This window comes from Choloepus didactylus, chromosome 7 (assembly GCF_015220235.1).
Source record: "Choloepus didactylus isolate mChoDid1 chromosome 7, mChoDid1.pri, whole genome shotgun sequence".
NCBI lineage: Eukaryota > Metazoa > Chordata > Mammalia > Pilosa > Megalonychidae > Choloepus > Choloepus didactylus.
The window spans coordinates 78,407,153-78,428,340 of record NC_051313.1 but is presented as its reverse complement, the minus strand read 5'-3'; the positions used below and the strand labels follow the sequence as shown (position 1 = coordinate 78,428,340).

At 36.6% G+C, this 21,188-nt stretch overlaps 1 protein-coding gene across 1 annotated transcript in view; it reads right to left on the bottom strand.

Moving 5' to 3' along the window:
* The window catches only part of COL12A1 (collagen type XII alpha 1 chain), a 138,167-nt gene that overhangs the window by 5,782 nt on the left and 111,197 nt on the right, over positions 1-21,188 (bottom strand). The window contains 11 exon segments of the mRNA XM_037844017.1: positions 984-1,050; positions 1,166-1,201; positions 4,397-4,468; positions 5,890-5,943; positions 12,283-12,336; positions 12,697-12,750; positions 14,001-14,096; positions 15,142-15,195; positions 16,612-16,698; positions 17,856-17,933; positions 19,311-19,460. Coding sequence (XP_037699945.1) covers positions 984-1,050; positions 1,166-1,201; positions 4,397-4,468; positions 5,890-5,943; positions 12,283-12,336; positions 12,697-12,750; positions 14,001-14,096; positions 15,142-15,195; positions 16,612-16,698; positions 17,856-17,933; positions 19,311-19,460 — 802 coding nt within the window.

Sequence of the window (21,188 nt, the reverse complement as noted above, 5' to 3'; positions counted from 1 at the left end):
CACCGCCACCACCATCCCCAAAACATTCAAATTAAAATCCTAAAAATAAAAATAAAACATTCCAATCACCCAGTACAAAATGATCCCTGATAAATAACTGTTTCCATGAAATGCTGACTCATAAGCCACAAGCATTACTATGAACATAAAAGAATTGTAAAAGTTTAACATGGCTCTGATAAAGCCTTGAGGTTTGCCAGCTGGTAACACTCAAAAGAGAATCATTTTTAGATTAAGAAATTAAACTATTTTTGTGTACACCTAAGACAATGATAATCTGCCTTAGTGTAAACATGAATCACCTGTGGGATATATTGAGCAATAGAGATGTCTGAGCCTCATCTTCAAAAACAGTGATTTACTCGGTTTAGGATGTGGTCCAGGAACCGACATTTTTAACAAGCACGGTAGGTGATTCTAAAGCAGGTGTTCCACACTTCGAGAAACACTGTTTAGGACTGATGAAAGGTTTAAGTCCATACTCAGACTGCAGGCACTGAGTTTTATTACTTAATGAGCCTCAAGGAATGAAAAGAGGTATGTGAAAAATAGGGGGACAAGAAAAAGGTCTTTCCAAAATGGATCTTCTATGATCAAATTAATCTTGTTGGGTCCCCACCCCTAAGGTCATAGAATAACTTAAAGATCATAATTTGAAGGATCAAACTACTTAGTACTTCAGAAGTTTGCTGCTTCCAGATATTCACTGACAAGGCTCATTAAGAATCCTAATGCAGAAACTGAAAAGTCCTTTTAAAATGATTTTGTATTAGACTAAAAGATAAGACTATTATTTTACCTTAATAATCCTCTTTAATGTAGCTTTATCTAATCAAATACTGAACTGAAAATGTATAAAAATAAAAGCTCATCAAAAATGAAATACAAACATATATCTTAGAAACTCTCTGACTCAAACTATGCATTTCCTTGCAGTTAATTAAAAAAAACTATTCTTAGATTTAAAAGAAAAGAAATTTTACCACTTATCATTTGTTCACAGACTTGTCTTGCAACTGCTCGCATCATGTTCTGGGAAGCAATGTCTCCCTTGTTAATTAAATCAATGAGAATCGTTAGTATATTGTTTTTATAGTATTATAACTTCAGACTCCAAAGTTTAACACACAAAATAAATGTAAATCACATTTTAAGAAATACATACCCTATCGCCTTTCTCTCCTTTCAATCCAGATGAACCCTGAAGAGATAAGGAATTACATACATTAGAAACTACCGACAAATATGGTCTAGAGTAATGCATGAATGGACATGACAATGAAAAGAATGAGGTCTGCTTTCTAATAAATTAGTAAATATGCCACATCACATTTATATCCATGTTACTATTTGCTTTCCATAAAAAGAAACAGAATCAACTTCTCTCCCTCCCTTTCTCCCTCCCTCCCTCCTCTCTCTCTGTCTCTCTCTCTCTCTTTCTCTCTCCGCCAGAGAAGAACATGTCCTCCAAAACAGTGCTGAGGTGAATCTGGTCACAAATTTAAAAGTTATGTACCATGCACACTTTTAGAATGCTATTCATAATATAGCTTAGAACTGAAATACGCAGAAAAATTACGCTTGAACCATTATACTTTCTTCCTGGCTGGTTAATTCAGCTGGCTACTGTGGAATGTAGACTGCCCATGAAGATAGCCTCAGTTCTGTTACAGTAAGAACCAGTGGGCTTTTGTCAACTACTTAGCTAAAAATATATCTCTAACCTCTTCCAGTGATTCTCTGTGCATTGGGTATAAAAGAGACTTGGTGTTTCCCTTGTTAAATGACAAATCAAATGGTCCCATATCCAAACACAACCACAGAGTATTTGTTCCTACTTTGTCAAAGGCCTCATACTGGCCATGAGAGAGTCTTGGAAAAGTGCAGGTGGCTTTTGTCTTTCAATAATATATCTCCAGTCTGTCAACTGCTATCAGAAAAGGAATATCCAAACCACTGGATGTTCAAATAAGATCCCAAATCATACTACTTCTCACCATCTCCAAGGATATCACAGCCTCCAATATCCTCCCAACTAGTCTCCTTGCTTCCAGTTTTGCACCTCTATAGTCTATTCTCCACATAGAAGCCAGAGAGATATTTTTAAAAGGAAAATTAGATCGTGTAACACTCCTTTGCTTCCAGATCCCCAAGGGCTTTCTATTACACATGGAACAAAAGCAGAATTCCTTATCACCTCAGCCCACATATCTGACTTCATCTTCTATCCCTCCCCCCTTCACTCCCTCCACGTCAGGTGCACTGACCTTCTTACTGATCTTTTCACATGCCAGACTCATTCCTCACTCAGGGCTTTAGCTCATCTGTTCCCTCTGCCTGGGACCCTCATCCCACAGATCTTAAACAGCTCGCTCTGTCACTTCATTCCAACGTCACATCCTTAGAGAGGCTCCCCCTAGCTACAATATGTAAAACAGCCACCTTCCTACCACCACAGGCACTCTCTCTCTAACCTTTTAGCCTGTTTCAGTTTTCTTCATATCACTTATCATCACCAGAAACCATATTATTTATTTACTTGTTTTTTGTTTATACCCCCCCCACCCACCCATAACTGGAATAAGGGAAAGGATGTTGGCTTGCTCACTGTTGTATCCAAAAACCCAAGAACACTCAGTGGCACACTGTAGGCAGTAAACAAATACGTGTTGAGGAAATGAATAAAAAGATTCCACAGGCGGTGCCTGCAAGCAACTACTATACAACATCAAGTATTATAAGCTAGCAAGAAGATGTCAACTGGTTTTAATAGCTAATGCATAGCTAACATTTAGGGAGACAAGCTCTCTGCTAAGACCTATATACCCCATCTGCTCCTTTTATTTGAGAAATTAGAGGAAGGTAAGTTAAAATGGAGAAGCAAAAGAAGGGAAATTTGCCCCTTAATAAGGATGACAGAAATGAAGAAAAAGAGGGTAGATGAGGGTCCAATATAGTACACCAAAAACTGGAGTTTGGTTCTTCCTTCAATAAAAATACTAGACCTTTGTAGAAACACTACTATTATTGAATTTGGAGCTTTATGCAAATTTCAGGTATTTTTCATTTTTTATATTTACTTCTACTTTGAATTCTTCTGGCTTGTTTTTTAATATGCTGCCACTCTGAGATTGTTCTAATGTGTATAATTTGTAGAAGTCATCTTTATTGCCAGGATTTAGAGATCAGGTTCTGGTAAAGGGCAGGAGACTTTCCTTTCATGGTTCTAGCTACAGTTATCAATTCCAACAATAATATTCTTATGTAAGACTCTACTGAAGTCAGAGTATAAACAATACAACTTTGGATGGGTACAAAAGTTCTATGTACTTTTAACTGCTCTTGTGAAGTTTCTGCCATAATCCATGGGAGAAAAGAGAGCAATAAGGTCATGCGCTAGTGCACACACAGGTTATTCGGTATCTCAGGAGTCCTTCCATCTTTATGCCACTTGCTTAATTTTAAGCAAACATACAAGGCAGACCATGTTACATAAAGGTACTACCATAAGTTTGTCCAAATTAAAAATTTTAGTTTAAACTTGGGCTTATATAACTTGTGCAATGTTTAAGAAAAGAGAAGCTCTGTCCAGACATCAGCCCTGATATTTTTTTTCCATTGTTAATAGTTGGACTTAATTATCTTTAAGATAAATTTTTATATTTCAGAAGGCTATCAGACAAAAAAGAAATGCTTACAAATAAATTCACACTGCATGCACACAAATAAGGAAAAGCTTGTAAGAAGAATATGATGCCTAGCAGTCATTACAAATATTTACAGATACTTTGGGAATTTCAAATACAATATGTGCATAATAACATCTTAATTATTATTTTAACCAAAATATATGACTAAAAGAAAATTAAAATGGATGTAAATTGGGAAAGGGCAGTATAGAAAAGTAAACTAACTGTTCAAAGTATGTAAATTCTTTTCATTCTGGTACTAATGTTCTAGCATTCTCCATGAAAGAGTAAAGAACAAATGGCAGTGGCTGAATGAGGCTGTCAAAGGGTTAACATCTGCAAAGAATGGACGTGTCTCGCACCATCATCATGTATTTTTCTGAATTAAGCAGCATGCCCCTGCTAAATAGTCATTCTGCTGAGCCAGCTCTGAGTGTTTACACAATGCAGAAATGTGAGCCTTGGCTCATAATTCCATTCTCCTTAAAGAAACCAATGACCACAGTTTTCTTCCCAGAATATTATAACAACTCAGAGAGAAAATCTTTAGAACTGGCACCAAATTAAATCCATGGGTTTATCATGGTTTCAACAAATGCTTCAAGCATACTACAGCAGAGATAATATAAATACGTCAAAGACTTGCAGTTCTCCTTATGATTTACATCCACAATGAAATGACTCTAGATCGCAAATCATCCTCTTACTGGTCTGCCGTGGTCTCCAGGTTTTCCTGGTTTCCCACTAGGTCCGGCGACTCCTGGAGAGCCTGGGCTTCCCTACAATACAAAGGACAAGAAAGGTGATGTTGTGATGAAGGAAAAATCCCGTCTAAAGTAAACTAACAAAGCGTGGCCAGTTTTTAAAGTTTTAAAAAGAAACAACACATAATCACTAGTAAGAAAGAGTAAAACCAGATTTTAAGACAACATGGAAAAAGAATCTTGAAAATTCCAGTTCAATCTTTATGTACTCCATTGTTATATATCTGGAGGCCAATTGAAAAAAAAAACTATTTATATTGTTTATATATATACAAAATCAGTTATGTATATCTATTTATATATATAGTCAGTGTCACAATTAACAGACTCTAATCCCAGTAAATTGGTTATAACTTGAATTTGCAGAAAACAATTCCTATTTTTTTGCTTCTTTCTATTATAAAATCAGAAATTCCATCAAAAGACAGAATTGCAAACTTTGGCTGGAGTAGAAGGTGGCCAGTTTAATGCTAAGTTGGGCACCGTAGTGGTGGAGTCTTTCCTTGTTTTCTGGGAACTGCTCTCAGCCCAGCAATCCATTGTTTCCCGGGGTGCATCTGCCACAGACTTCCATTCTCCTTGACCACATTAGCACCCTTCACCCCATCAACCTGAAGAATTTCTCCCTGTTACTTTTAACACAGCTTCAAGAACATTTTAGCTGTATTTGTAGCAAAATATTTATAACATCTAATAGAGCCAACTCATCATGTTCCAGAGCTTAAAATTTCCTTACAATGGAGTCATCAGATTTTGTAGAACAATGAATCCCTTACTTCATCAATTATGCAAGTTAAAATCTGTAATAAATTCTTGAAATAAAAGTTTGCCATTCATTTAAAAAAAACCATATCTGAGAACTTATGCATTAAATATAAATAATAAAATTATTTTAATATATGCTCTTAAGTCTTCCTATCCTGCCATATAGACATGGAGAATATCTGTCACTTCAAATAATTTAATTGCGATCCCACCTAGGCATAGGTATACAGACGCAAGTTCAAAACCATTGGTTTCAGTGTTGTTTCCAAAGATTGTAATAAAAAGACCCTTTGTTTTAATTACATATAAAACTTACTTCCTCAGAGCAACTGTTTGCTCAGTAATAAATTACTTAAAATTCAAAAGTCATAGGCCACAGATTCTTAAAATTCTAGAGCAGTAAGAATCCAGAAAGGTCATAAAACCCATCTCTCCTCCCTGTGGGAATGAAAGGACTCAAGTACTAACCAGTTTGGGATATTTTTCTATTTTTGATTAAACAGCAAGACTCTGTATTTTAAGACATGTTTCTTCTAGCACATTTTAATTTGGGTAAAGAGAAATAAAATATCCCACAGCACAGGTGGAACGTTCCTCAAAGGCAAGGTTGCCTGGTTCTTCTCCAGCAAAATGGAAGGGGGAAGCAATAATGTAACCCATTCATTTCTTACCGGTGGCCCAGGTGGGCCCCTGGGTCCCATCGCACCATCTTTTCCAGTGAAACCCTATTGTAAAGATGGAATTAATTAATGATTAGTGAGACAATGAGCAATTGAAGAGAAAAGATGCTAAAGAGGTTGCTAAGGGTGAAGAAAAAGACAGCCCAATTTGCGGTTTAAATGGCAAGAAACCTGTCAATATAAAGACAAAAAAAAATCTTTCCAATTTAACTATGTTTACTATGGAATAATTAATATCTATACTCAGTTATTTACATAGTTATAATTAAAAACATTTCAAGAGTTCAAACTAAACTACTTACCAAAGAACACAGATTCCTTTTGTGAATTTATTGGTTTTCACTTCTGTAAAAGGTAAGAAGTCAAAAGGAAGTATGACCCTTTCTACCGAAAAGGCAATGACCACAAACTTGCCCAGGAAAAGTGGGAACAAGGTAGGATCAAAGAAATGTTGCTGAAAACAAAACGTAGTGTCATAAAAGATGGAGAGGCTGACCACCCAATTAGAGAAATCCCTTCCCCATTTCCTAAGTAACTGCCAGACAGTTAAGGCAGGACTATTTATATTGTTATTCCTGGAGAATTTCTTCCAAGTAAAAGTAACAAGAGGCAAAGCTGTCTTAAATGCCCTCCACTCAAGAAAGAGGAAACCCTTAACTCTCATGAAAAGTAGTTAATGTTTTATTAGCCCATCCCTCCTCAATGCACGCATAAGGCCAGAACTGCGGCAGCCATGGGTTGACTGGGAAGGAGACATGTGCCCCAGAAGCAGAGTGCAGCTCTGTGCAGCCTCACTCTTTGGCTCTTGCACCCCACTTTTTTTTCTCTCCGTACAGTGCTAAATGACCTCTGCTTGGAATGAGTCACTTTACTACCCGGTTAGCACTCCTTCATAACAGCACATCTCTGAAATCCAGCCTAGGAGTTCTGAGTCAGGTTGTTTTTTATGTTTGTTGTATTCCTCTGTCAAAGGAGATTTTTGTCTCACTTTCTGCAGAAAATAAGAGTGACGATTTTATCCATATTCTTGGATTTTAGCAAAAATCAGGATCATTTAGATCACTGCCTGCATGAACTATCTATGCTTATTAATCCACTGATCTTAAAATGGAAGCAGTTTAAATTACCTCTTTAAAATTGTCTTAGAAAATATTCCACCTTCCAGGAAAAAAAAAATTCAGAAACTTACAAGAATAAAGATGTCAGACTGCTTTCTGGTAGATCTGCTTAACAAAAACCTGATCTCAAGTTCATCTGATGTAGCATCAACATTGCCTCTGAGACTCACTTAAGAAGCAAAATGCTATGATAGTATTTCCATGAGCAGTTTTGAATGGCATCTACATTTCTTCAACTGCTATTAGGACACTCTTTTTGTATTTTTATTTTTTGGATATTGTATTTCTGAACAATCCTTCAATCAGCCTAGAAACTTCCTCATCAACCATTTTCATTTGTTGTGATGAGGATTTTATTCTGGTGTTCTCAGAAGAACAACCTCCCGTAACATCTGCAGAACTTTGGCCTATAATTTTATTTTATTCTTCATTTTCAAAGCTGCAGCAGTTATTGTTGCTTCCACCCACGTGAGGAAGGCTGAGAAGACCGTTGGTTGTTTTTACACTAAATACCTGTATAGTTTTCTTTTATTACCTGGGAACAGTCCCCAAAGCATGGCCTTCTTGTGTTTTGAAAATCAATTATGCTGACGAAAATCCATGCATCCTGTTTGTACTAGCTGCATCCTGGCAACAAGTCTTCCTTCCTCATCATGGGCCTTGGGCTTGTTCTGTTGTGTTTTCTTCTCTTCCACAGAGTTCAAGTTTTTTTCATCCCCTTCCCCCTTCTCAAAGTCTCTGTAACTTTCCAAAATTAAGAAACTAAATGTACAAGGCTATGATAGATGAGTTAAGAAGTTAGAAAAGGAAGAAGGGAATGAGTTCCTGAAAAGTTTCCTTGCCCTTATCCCAGGAGACCTTTGTGTCCTCACCACAGAGCTGGATTCACAAATTAGAATTTGAGAGTGGAAAAGCACAGTCCCTCCTACTCCCTCATTTTTCAGAGAAGCAGTGATGGTGGTGATGGCTGCATGACTGCCAGTTCAGAGAGAGAATGCTGATGGCAAGTGCACTCACAACTCACAAGTACCTGCATGAGCCCAAACTCCTGTTAAGTCTTCATTGATAGCAGGGCAAGTAAGTCAGCCCATCAGCATTTCTTGATTGCAGTGGTTTGGGTTTTATTTTGTAATCGACAAGTTGACTTGTCACATTTGCAATCTCACTTGTGTTTTTGTGGAATAAAAGTTCAAAAAAACTAAAGTGGGGGTTTCAGGGGCAAGATGGCGGCATAGAGAGGAGTGGAAGCTAAGTAGTCCCCCTGGAACAACTACAAAAAACCAGAAACAACTAGTAAATAATCCAGAATAACTGCGGGGGGACAAACGAGACCATCCACTCATCATACACCAACCTGAATTGGGAGGAATGCCTGAGAACACAGCATAAAATCTGTAAGTAAAACCTGCGGAACCAGGTTGGGAGACCCCCTCCCCCATAGCCCGAGCTGCGGAGCCGCGTGGTGCCACAGAGAAGCTCTCTCCCAGCAAGCGAATACAGCTCAGCTGAGCTCCAACTGGGGTTTTAAGTAGCGAGTGTGAACTGCTCACTACAGGTACGCAGCCCCAAAAAACAGACAGAGGCTTTGGGTGACGACTGACCTGGGAGAGCCGGAGGGTTGCCTTGGACTGGGTCTGAAGGGGACTATCTGTTTCTTTTTTGGCTCAGTGGAGAAAGCCCCAGTCATTTTCAGTCTCCAGGGCTGTGACTCTGGGAAGGGTGGAGACACCACAAGCAGAGAGCGAGACCATTGAAATGCTAATGACCTCCACCTGAGGGGTCTGTCTTCCCTAGGAGGAAAGGGGTGGGGCCCTTTCCATTCAGAACCAGACCCCAGAGCCTGGGGGAACACGGCCATACCTCCTCATACCAGTCAAGAATTATAGGTTAACAGGCGTCACTTGCTGGGCAGAAAAGCACAGTGACCTGAGGCATCAAAGGGTGGAGCAATTTTCTAAGACACACCCGCAGGGAAACCAGATACTGAATATTTCTTCCCTCTGGGACCTGAGCCTGTTCTGGTCTGAGAAAACCCGATTTGGATAACCAAGGAAACCATGCCTAGACAACAGAAAATTACAACCTACACTAAGAAAAACAAAGTTATGGCCCAGTCAAAGGAACAAACGTACACTTCAACTGAGATACAGGAATTTAAACAACTAATGCTAAATCAATTCAAAAAGTTTAGAGAAGATATTGCAAAAGAGATAGAGGCTGTAAAGGAAGAACTGGACATGTATACGGCAGAAATCAAAAGTTCAAAAAACCTGCTAGTAGAATCTATGGAAATGAAAGGCACAACACAAGAGATGAAAGACACAATGGAAACATACAACAGCAGATCTCAAGAGGCAGAAGAAAACACTCAGGAACTGGAGAACAAAACACCTGAAAGCCTACACACAAAGGAGCAGATGGAGAAAAGAATGAAAAAATATGAGCAACGTCTCCGGGAACTCAAGGATGAAACAAAGTACAATAATGTACGTATCATTGGTGTCCCAGAAGGAGAAGAGAAGGGAAAGGGGGCAGAAGCAATAATAGAGGAAATAATTAATGAAAACTTCCCATCTCTTATGAAAGACATAAAATTACAGATCCAAGAAGCGCAGCGTACTCCAAACAGAAGAGATATGAATAGGCCTACGCCAAGACACTTAATAATCAGATTATCAAATATCAAAGACAGAGAGAGAATCCTGAAAGCAGCAAGAGAAAAGCTATCCATTACATACAAAGGAAGCTTAATAAGACTATGTGCGGATCTCTCGGAAGAAACCATGGAGGCAAGAAGGAAGTGGTGTGATATATTTAAGATACTGAAAGAGAAAAACCACCAACCAAGAATCCTGTATCCAGCAAAGCTGTCCTTCAAATATGAGGGAGAGCTCAAAATATTTTCTGACAAACAGACAATGAGAGACTTTGTGAACAAGACACCTGCCCTACAGGAAATACTAAAGGGAGCACTACAGGGTGATAGAAGACAGGAGTGTGTGGTTTGGAACACAATTTTGGGAGATGGTAGCACAACAATGTAAGTACACTGAACAAAGGTAACTATGAATGCGGCTGAGAGAGGAAGATGGGGAGCATGTGAGACACCACAAGAAAGGAGGAAAGATAACAACTGGGACTGTGTAACTTGGTGAAATCTAGAGTATTCAACAATTGTGATCAATGTACAAATATGTTCTTTTACGAGGGAGAACAAGCAAATGTCAACCCTGCAAGGTGTTAAAAATGGGGAGGCATTGGGGGAAGGATACAATCAGCATAAACTAGAGACTGTAACTAATAGAATCATTGTATTATGCTTCTTTTAATGTAACAAAGGTGATACACCAAGGTAAATGCAGATAAGAGGGGTGGATAGGGGAGGCATGTCAGACACTTGACATTGGTGGTATTGTCTGATTCTTTATTCTACTTTGATTTAAGGTTATTTTTCCTTTTGCTGCTTCCTAGCTGTCATTTTTTTTTTGTTTCCTCTTTCTTTTTCCTCTCTACCTTCTTTGACTCTCCCTCCTGCCTTGTGGAAGGAATGTAGATGCTCTTGCTTATTATGAGCAGAATGTTCAATTAGGATGAACTTAAATGTTTGGAAATGAACAGGGGTGTTGGTAGCAAGATGTGAGAATAACTAACAGCGCCAAATGGTGTGTGAATGAGGTGGAAAGGGGAAGCTCAGAGTCATATGTCACCAGAAGGAAAGTTGGAGGTCAAAAGATGGAAATGTATAAAACTGAATCCTATGGTGGGCAATGTCCATGATCAACTGCACAAATACTAGAAATCGCTTCCATGAACCAGAACAAATGTATGACAATACAATTAGAAGTTAATAATAGAGGGGCATATAGGGAAGAACTATATACCTATTACAAACTATATACTACAGTTAGTAGTATTTCAACATTTTTTCATAAACAGTAACAAATGTACTATATCAATACTAGGAGTCAACAATTGAGGGGGGTTGGTTAGGGATAGGGGAGGTTTAGAGTTTCCTTTTCTTTTTTCATCTTTCACTTTATTTCCTGTCTGGAGTAATGAAAAGTTTGTAAAAACTGAACAAAAATTAAGTGTGATGGATGCACAGCTGTATGAGGGTACCCAGGGGCAAGTGATTGTACACTTTGGATCTTTGGATAATTGTATGGTATCTGAACAATCTCAATAAAAATGGAAAAAAAAAAAAAAAAAAAAAAAAAAACTAAAGTGCCAGTCTCAAAACATTCAGAAGAATGTAGATATAATTACCACCTCCAGATCCCAGACTCCCAAAGAGTATTTCTCTCACCCAAATTCAAAAGTAGGCATGGAAGCAAATAAAGTTCACTGGCATATCATCCACCATTTTGTATTATCTAGGAAAATTTTTTTTCTCCATCTGAATGACCCACCTCTTTTGCACAGTGGTATCTTGGAAGTACTAAGGTCAACAGATTGATGTGACAGCTGTTGCAGCACTAGTCTTCTCAGATTCTGCTGCTAGTCATACATTTTAACTTGATTGTTTGGTCAGGATATAGACTACTCTGAGTCTATTGTCTGAACCTTTGTTTTGATCAAGTAAAAAATCTCTGGGTTCTTATTAGAGCATTCGTGGTCTCCTATGGAACCAGATGTTTCCATAACTTTGATGAACAGAGCATAGCACCAGGGTCACTGTACTTCTCATTTACTTGTCCTAGGAAAGACTGGATCTCCTGTGCAGTTTCCATTCCAAGTCAAGAGCAAACCTGAAAGTTTCCATCAATGGGCAAAGCCCCTACTTAGTATGAGCTGTGTGCCACATCCTCAAGGCCCAGAAATTTTATCTGAGTCTTAAAGTGAGGAGAAGATGTCCTGATTTCATAGCAAGACCATAAAAGTTAAGGCTGCATTTAGTTACAAAAAAGCTGATCCATAGCAACAACTAATATGAAGGTTTAAAACCTTTGATAGGATTCTTGAATCTCTTTCTAAACAGCTGAACTCTTTTCCCAGCTGTCTTTTTCTGAATCTGATAAAATAAAAAAAATAAAAAAATTACCAAAATTAAAATTTTGAGAACTCACTTAAAGCCCCACCATTTTGTTTTATAGGCCTTGAGACTGGTTTGGTGTTGGATAGTCCACTGATATTAGCTTTTCAGTCTTCCACAAGATATACAAACTCTGCATTTCCAGCCATGCAGATTGAATTATGGAGGTTCTTAATTAATAGGCAAAGTGTGATATCATTTCCAATATCATTACAGCCTGCTCAAGAAACTTACTCTGTCTCCTGGAGGTCCCAATGGTCCTGCTGGGCCAGGTATGCCGGGGGTTCCCTATACAAAATAAACAAACAAGTGAAGCACTGGAAGTTCTCCCAAAGGAAATAACATTTAATATACTTTCTGGATGGGAAATGATATTTATTATTCCCTAAATTTTTTTAAGTGCAAGGAACTCTGAAAAGAAGCAGGAAATCAGAGCTAGGCATGCATGCAGATGCTCAGTCAACCAGTGGATATCTGAACTGAACAGCACAAACTTGAAGACTAAAAGTAGCAAATGTAAAGGAAATAACATGGAGCACATATCCAGGCTTCTGCTTTGCTGCTTAACGTTGGTTCACCTTTTGAGGCACTACAAAGTAGTATAACATATGACAAGTAAAAGAAAAGGCAACTTCAAGACCAACTCACTGTTCGGCCTGGAAGGCCTGGCTCTCCAGCATCACCTTTCATCCCTTGGCGACCCTACAGCGAGCAACGGGAAAACAGTTCTTAGGCATTTTTCAGAGACTAAGTGAAAAGGGAAGACATGAGTCATTTATGAAATCTCCATCACTTCATAAATCCAATGTAAAGGTCTTAAGATGAGCACATGGGGTATTTCTGAAGGAGGATGAATGAATATAAATCATTTCTTTGGATTGATCCTACCTTTTAAACTTCAAATGTTATATTATCATTTCTACTTACAATAATGTTATGGGGTAATTTTATATATACCTATAGTATAGCAATCTTTTAAAGAACATAATTTAACAAGAGATTTCCATAGAAACAAGATATGAAGGGAAAAACTAATGTTCACTTTAATATCTTTAATTTGGTACTGTTTCTGAATGGAAGGATATTCAGTAAAATACTGTAACAAAATAACATGATTTTGGTTTTTATATCTACCTACTTGAAGACATTTATTATTACAATGGCAAAACAAAATTAATTAAAACTGATAAACTTAATTTATTCATGGTAGTGGTAAGAAAAAGGAAAAGCCTCTAAACCCATCAAACCTTTTGATCAAGGAAGTACTGTTCCTTCACATATCTCATTTCTAGCTAGATTTGCTATAGATTATTTATGCTTTCCTCTATATACCAAAAAATAAATAAAAAGAAATCTCTCCTTATTAACACATCTCACCTAAATTTAAGAACTATGTATATATTGTGTCCTTAGTCAAATATTCATTTAGTTCAATCTTAAAGTATAGAAAACAGTTAGTAGCAAAATAAAACATGATCCTTAAAATATGAAACACCTTTTATAACTTCATATTAGCATTTAGAACAAAAGGGAAACATTTCACAAAAGGATTTTTTAAAAGAAGTAAGGATCTAGGTAAATTCATGTAAACTCGTCTTTAGGTCATAAATATTAGAAAAGGACTCCAGGGCTGCCACAGACTGAAAACAGTTTTAAAACTTTTAGAACATTGAAAGATATAAGCATTTTTAAAAAGAAAAGGTCAAATATGCTGCAATAATTTCTTCTACAGAGTGCTTCTCTGAGTTATATATTATTACATACACTATTTATGTATCTGAAATTATAGTCATAAAAGGAAGTCATCTCAATGACTAACCTTGTTGAGTTCCCTGAGAAAACATTAGATTTTGGCAAAAAAATAGTGGAAAATGTTTCATTTCAACTCGGTGTCAATTAAACTCAGTGTTAACCTACCAGCCTCATTTACTATAGGGAGCCTTTGTGCTTACTTGTTCTCCTGGAATAGAGAGTCCATTGGGTCCCTGAGGGCCTGGGGGACCCTGGGGGCCTGGTGGACCTGTATCTCCTCGAGGACCAGGGGGCCCCTAAAACAGGAAAGAAAGACAACCATAGTCATATAAGGCCCTTCCTGTGCTAATATCCAGTCAGAAACTGGTCTACATAACTCTAAGAGACCAATCATATCTTTGCAAACATTTTTAGAAATCTGTACATACATAAAAGCATTCATTAATGTCATTTCTTTCTTCCCTTTACTACTCATTAGAAGAACAATTGGAAAGTGAAATACATTCACAGAAGAGCACTTACATTGATAAAAAAGTCCTAGTAGAAGTGCATTAAAAAGAACTGATATATATTGAATATAGATCCGTGCACACATTTCATCGGATTTGATTTATATTAAGCTAGTCCTGATTTGTCTTTGGCCTGTCTGTGACTAAAGTATACATAAATCAAGCAAGTGAAGAACAGATATCCACTGAGTAGATGCTCCATGCTGGGGTTTCTTTGCAATGTATTTAGGTGGAAAGGGCACAAATTTGCAGACAGACCTGGGTCAGCATCCCAGCCTCCTTACTAACTGGGTTATTTACTCATTAGTGATATTATGACAAAAATTACACATTCTCTTCGCAAGATACTCCTTTGAGAATTTTGCGTTTTTATGCCAGATCAGTGTGGAACCGGCAGAAGGAGCCAGAGACCCCCTGAGTGAAAGCATCTTTGACCGCTCAAAACTTTCTTAGGCAGATGAATAAAGGAGCAGCAGAACAGTGCCCAGCAACCTCCCACTCTCCAGGGGGACTCCACTCCCTGTAGGCTCTTCCAGTAGATGGCTGGGTCATCTTCTTTGCTTCCCCATGTTCTGGCAGAGCCCTCAAGGTACTTCCGCAGATTTCCCATGCACAATTAATTCCTAGAGCTGTAAGATGTAATGTACACATTTCTTTCTCTGACTAGTCTAATTCATCATTTTGACATTCAGAGACATGACAAGAAGTAATTATTTTATGTAAAGCACACTAAACCTGAGCTAACTTGCTCAGGGTCACAAAACTTAGTGGAAATTTGAACAACCAGACAACAAATAAATGAAAATTTAAATGCACTCTAAAATATACTTACAACTGCCCCACTGATACCTCTTTCACCTCGGGGACCTTTAGCACCTGGTCCTCCCTAAAATACATATTAAGAGTACATTTTAGTGTGAACATGAGGGAAATAGGAAGACATTAATCTATCAAAATTGCTTTAAGAAGTAGTACATTCTTCAGACAATCAACAATTCTGCAGCTGCATGCAAAATATTAAGCAAATATTTCATGTCATATAAATATGTGGGGACAGAGAATTGAAAAACTGTGCATTCTAAGTGCCTGGTTTTTATATTCTGACTTTTACTTATCATTAGCAAGTTTTTTAAACCTAAATTAAGGTTTATTGTAAAAAGCAAATATTACTTGAATACAGCAAGAGAAAAATCTGTTTTGGAATTAAGTGAACTGCATTCTTCATGGAAAATAATACACAAAAGGAAGAGTGTCTTAAATCCCTCAGAACCTCAGAATGTGTACTTAAGTAATGGGAATTCATAGACCACTGAACAAAGAGGAAATAAATATGACAGTGACACCAATGTTACCTCATAATTAGAAAAAAAAATTCTTATATCTCAAAGCCATCTGAGTAACAGCTAGTATACAATTTTGTGGTTACAAGTTTAAATTAGGTAAAAAGTCACTGTGAATAAAAAATAAATGATACTAATTCCAGTGACATTTTGATTCTGTGTGAGGAATTGGATTGTAGCTAACCTAAAATCAATTTACATTATTTGTTATAACTCAAATATAGTAAAATTTCATATTCTGGAATCCCTGAACTGTTCCTATGTTAATTACCCATTTTCTTAGATGAGGAGGTCTACAGGGCTTGGAGATGTCACAGCCTTTCAGTAAAATTGGCCCAGGTTAGAAATCAGATTGATCAAATCAAGGGGTTTCATGCAATCTTCACTGTTTGCCTTGAATTTTCCTATTCTCCCCTCTCCGCATGAACAGATTTGATGATAGTCCTCTCGTCAAGTTATTCCAAAACCCACCACTTTCACCAGGATTTATGATATCATCACATATGTAAAATTTACCCTCTCTGTATGTTATTCTAAGGCTATATCTGCTACATAAGGTGCACATGTCCTAGTTTCTAAACAAGTTATTCTTGGGTCAGGCCCAAACCATTGCTCCACAATGTATATACAAAAAGCTTTCAGTCAACATAAGGAATTTTCAGAATCATATAATTACACATGGAAACACAAGTTCATATCTTTAAGACAAAAACTCTTAAAGACTACCTGGTAAAATCATCCTTGTGTGGCTGGAGAAATTGTTCAAATATAGAATCAAACTTTCTTCTTGATTTATTCCTTTTCAGATCCCTAACATACTGTAAAAATGGTCTGCAATTCAGCTTATTCTATCCTAGAAAATATGGATGGCTGCAAGCATTTTATGGACTCCATACTGGCAAAAGGATGATCACTCCAAAGCTTTCAAAAGAAAAACCAAAGGACTATTTCAGTTTTCTTACCGCAGGGCCTGGTGGTCCCGGAGGTCCAACACTGTCCTGTGTACATGTGCAAGCATTTGGAAGTGCAGGGCATTTGGCTTCATCTCTCTAAAGTTTTGAAAAGAATATTTACCTATGAATTTAAGGGGAAAACAACTTCCCACTGGTCATTTAATACAAATTTCTTTAATATTAGAGAAACACTGCATATCTCAGATAACTGACTCCCATTTCATCCATAATAAACTTGAAAACCCACTCCATGGCCTGCAAGGCCCTAGGTGATCTGTAAGGCTGTACCCACACCCTCCCCATCTCATTGCCTACCACTTTCCTCCCTTGCTTTTACTCTGTTCTAGACCCATTGATCTACCTACTGTTTCTCAAATGTTTAGAACACGCTTTGCCCTGGGGCCTTTGCATTTACAGATCTCTCTAGATGGAAAGCCTTTCCTCCAGTTATCACATTGTTTGCTCCCTCACTTCATTCAGGTCTTTGTTTAAATCTCACTATATCTCTGAGGGTTGATGATGGTGCTAACCTTTGGCATCCCCTTGCCCTGATTTGTTTTATATCCAGGACTCTTCACTTTATAACATAGTGTATATTTAATTGTTTGTTTCTTTCTCCTGATCCCACTTGATTATACATTTTTTTCACTGTTGTAATCCTGGCACTTGGAATAGTGCTGGACTTACAATAGGTGCACAATAAATATCTGTTGAATAAGTAATGCACAGTCATCTTGTGAATGTTTGTGGTTCTTTGCTTGTCTAAAGTTTCAAATTCATCCTCAGCATTCAACTCTGCAACTATTAACTATACAACTAATATGGGGAAAGCCATCATCTCACATAGAAATATGGTTATTTCCACCATCTAAAAAACCTTAGCTATCCAAGGATGTCATGGTTTATAGCGTAAAAACCTAATATTTTAAAAGCAATAGGAGGACTTTGTAGTATGTAGGTCGACCAAACACACTGATGCAGTAGGACTTTTCTGACTATGCACAACAATGCTCCTTATCAGGAAGAATTTCCAAATATGGTCTTGTGCATTTCTAGCTTGCAAAGGAGGGGTTACAGAGACCCTGGCTGAGCTGTGGTACCTAATGAGCACATGCATATTGTGTGTCCTTTGGCTTCGCCCTGAAGATGCAGCTGCTGAGTGCTACTTCCTGTCCGAGACCACCCCCCAGAACAAGAATTTATTCCAGGGGGACTATGAAAACAACAACAGGATTCAGTTCTGTTTTACTTACCCTAGAGGGAATATCACAGCATCTGTCTCTACTGGTCCACACTGGACTGCAGACAATGTCAAAACTCTGGATTTGGAACTGCAAACAACCAACAGCAACATCAGCTAAAGATGCATGGGAAACATTTTATATTAACAATTCCTCATTTTAACCTTTTCCAGCTTCTCACACAGACTCTCTCAATGGTGTCTGCCCTTGAGAGCAATATGATCCTTACTTCATAAGGAAAGAACATAACCTTTGCCTAAGAGAAAGATAGTAAAGTGAAATACATGTTTTTGTGAATATATTTAAATGAATTTGAAGACTCCACACATTCAAATCAACTTTAAAGAGATTACCCATGTAGAAAAGTAACATTAAAGAAATTATTTCTCAATTATTCTAAAATTGATACTCTTTTTTCAGAAATTCTTACTAACGGGTTGACTACTAACTTTTCTAATAGCCCTCAACTAATTCAACCTAGCATACCCATTTTATATTTCTAAAGTTTAAAAATAAAGCTCTTCTAATAATAAAAAGGTTGTTCAGACATAGTCATTCTTTTAAAAATTTGATATAATTGTACTATTTTTTAATTTAAAAATGTTGTGGTTTTTATTACTATTTACCGTTTCACTATTTTTGTACTATCTAAACATCAAATCCAATATTCAACAAGAAGTCTGGATTTTTATCACAATTTTATTAAATTTGCACTAATTGTTTCTATATTGTAGAATAAAATATTTCACTTTTGAATCTAGATGAAGAAAATCCTGTCCCTCAAAGAAAGTTTATTTTAATAAATAATGACATTTTAAAAAATAGAAGCCAAATCTATTTGTGTAAATACTAGCTTTGCTTTTGGAACAATATACTTATTTAATTACATGTAATATGAAATTAATTAGCTTGATATGATGACGTTAGATTTAAAATTTTACTACTAGGCAGCTTTGTAAGTAGGGTTGGCATACTCCTGTCTCAAACGTAAATCAATAAAACTATGTGAGTAATGTGGTCAGTTTGGTGCCCTTCTACACTGCTTTCCTTCCGAGACAGACAAGACAAGTGATTCCTCTGTGAGGGGACAGAGGCTTTACTGAAGCCACAGCTAGTGTCCACAAATGCTTAATGTCCTGATTGCACAAATTTGTATTAACAGTCATTATCTTTGAAGAATAAAAAAAAAAAAAGAATTATTTTAGATTTCACAGGTTATCTTGGCAAATATTTGTGTAATACTCTCCTGTTTCAGGATGACTACATGATGTTCTCAGGTGCTTTGATATCTTATTTACTTTCTAGCTTTAAAGCACATAATATAGTTCTGTCAGTAGCACTGACTCCATGTAACTGTTCTAATGTTTAGATCTGACCAAGAAATTTGACAATTTAAAACTCACTGAGTTACTTAGGAAATATAATCTTAACACAAGGCATCAAGAAAAATAAAAATGTGTCACTTACTGTGGCTGATTTCCTCTCCCCTTTAAGTAGTTTTCCAAGAATTTCATAACCATCTGTTGTGATATTTCCAGCTTCCTTGATGTCTTTTTCTATAATTTCATAGCAGTCAATGTAAATCTTAACACTCTTTGAGGTCACTACAATATGAACCTAAAAAATAATTCATTTCCATTATAATGTTTCTACCAAAAAAAAAAAAATGGCAGACTTCTGCATATTTCAATCACAGGTAAAGAAACATGTTTTTAAAACCATTTTCATCACAAATCAAGAGTCTTGGACTAAAAATCTAAAAAATGGGCTGCAGTGTCAGTGATGTCACTTATTAAAAATATGAAATTAGATAAGCCACTTATCTTCTCTGGGTCTCAGTTTCCTTCATCCACATAAACATGCATAATTTCTTATTTTCCCAAAATGTACTCTAACTTAGATGACCAAAGAAGAAGTGGTAGATGAAAGGACTTTGCAAACTATGAAGCATTATTCAAATAGAGGTTAATGAAACATATACATTATATATATATAATTACTTAGAGCAAAAGAGTCTTAAATATCTTCCACTGATTTTGCTAAATTCATTAATTTATTCATTATTCTCCAATCTCAGCCAGAAATAACTTGCACACCTTATAACTATCTAACATGGTAAAGAGTTATCACATGTCTTCTACAGAGAGTCAACTCTAGAAAGCAACAGAATTCAGGATTTAATTTCCTTTTAAGGAAAAAAGTTTACATGATTTTTTTGCCTGACACTCAGGATCTTAAGAAATCTATTAGTACAGATAATTATTAAAATATTTGTATTTTAACAATGTAAAGAATGTCTGTGGGTTCTCCTTGAGTTTATATTTACGCTCTTAGTTTCCACTTATCACAGCACAAAGCTCAAGTAAGCACTTGATGATTACTTTGAAAAGTTTGGCTCTAAGTTAAAAGGAACATGAATTCTCTTAAATGCTCTGAGTCAATCGGCATAAGGACAATCTCTAGACAATCTCTAGACAACCTCTCTTTTCCCACGTGGAATTACTATCAAAGCATTAGTTTAATGCATCTATAAGTTAGTAAATAGAAGTTACATATTGTTGTTATATAAAAATAGCTATTCAGCTTACTAAAAAATTTAAAGGCTTTAAATTCTCCTAGGCAATCATCTAATATTGAATTTAAGAACATTATACAAGCATTCCTAGGATATTTATTATCTTACAAAAACTAAAACATTTGTTGGCTTTTGTATGGACAATCACTGAAGCAAATATTCATGAAATATTTGAAAAACCATAGTATACATAAAAATTATTTAAAAATCCAAAATTCCAATTTTTATCAAAATTATTCCAAATACACTTGTCATTCAATGCTAACCATCAAGAGACACATCTTAAAAACATGTTTTGCCACAATTTATTCAATGTGTTATCACATTTTTAAACACATGCATAATTATATTTCAGAATGGGCTCTTCATCTGTAAACCATTGCCTCAAGTATGTAGGGTACCCAGTCTTTTTCTCAACTGTCAGATATTGTTAGTATTTGACCAGTAAAAGAAGTGGGGACCCCCTTGTCACTCATCTCCCTTTCCAGTTTCTACCATAACCTCAAACTTTATTTTTTTATCTATTCCATTTCCTTCCCTTGATAAAAATTTCTCAGCTGGATCCATGTCAACTATTAGAATAGAAGGGACATGCACACTATTTTAGAGAGAAGCCACAGAAGTGAAAAATGTCTGCCATTCCTTGCTTGAGCTCTTTTAGCCTATCTCCTCTCTCCGAAGAGCACCCTCCCTATCCTTTTCACTAATTTTCTGCTCTCAGAGTACTGTTCATTCTAATCCTATGGACTGAAGGACTGAAGGAATTAGAT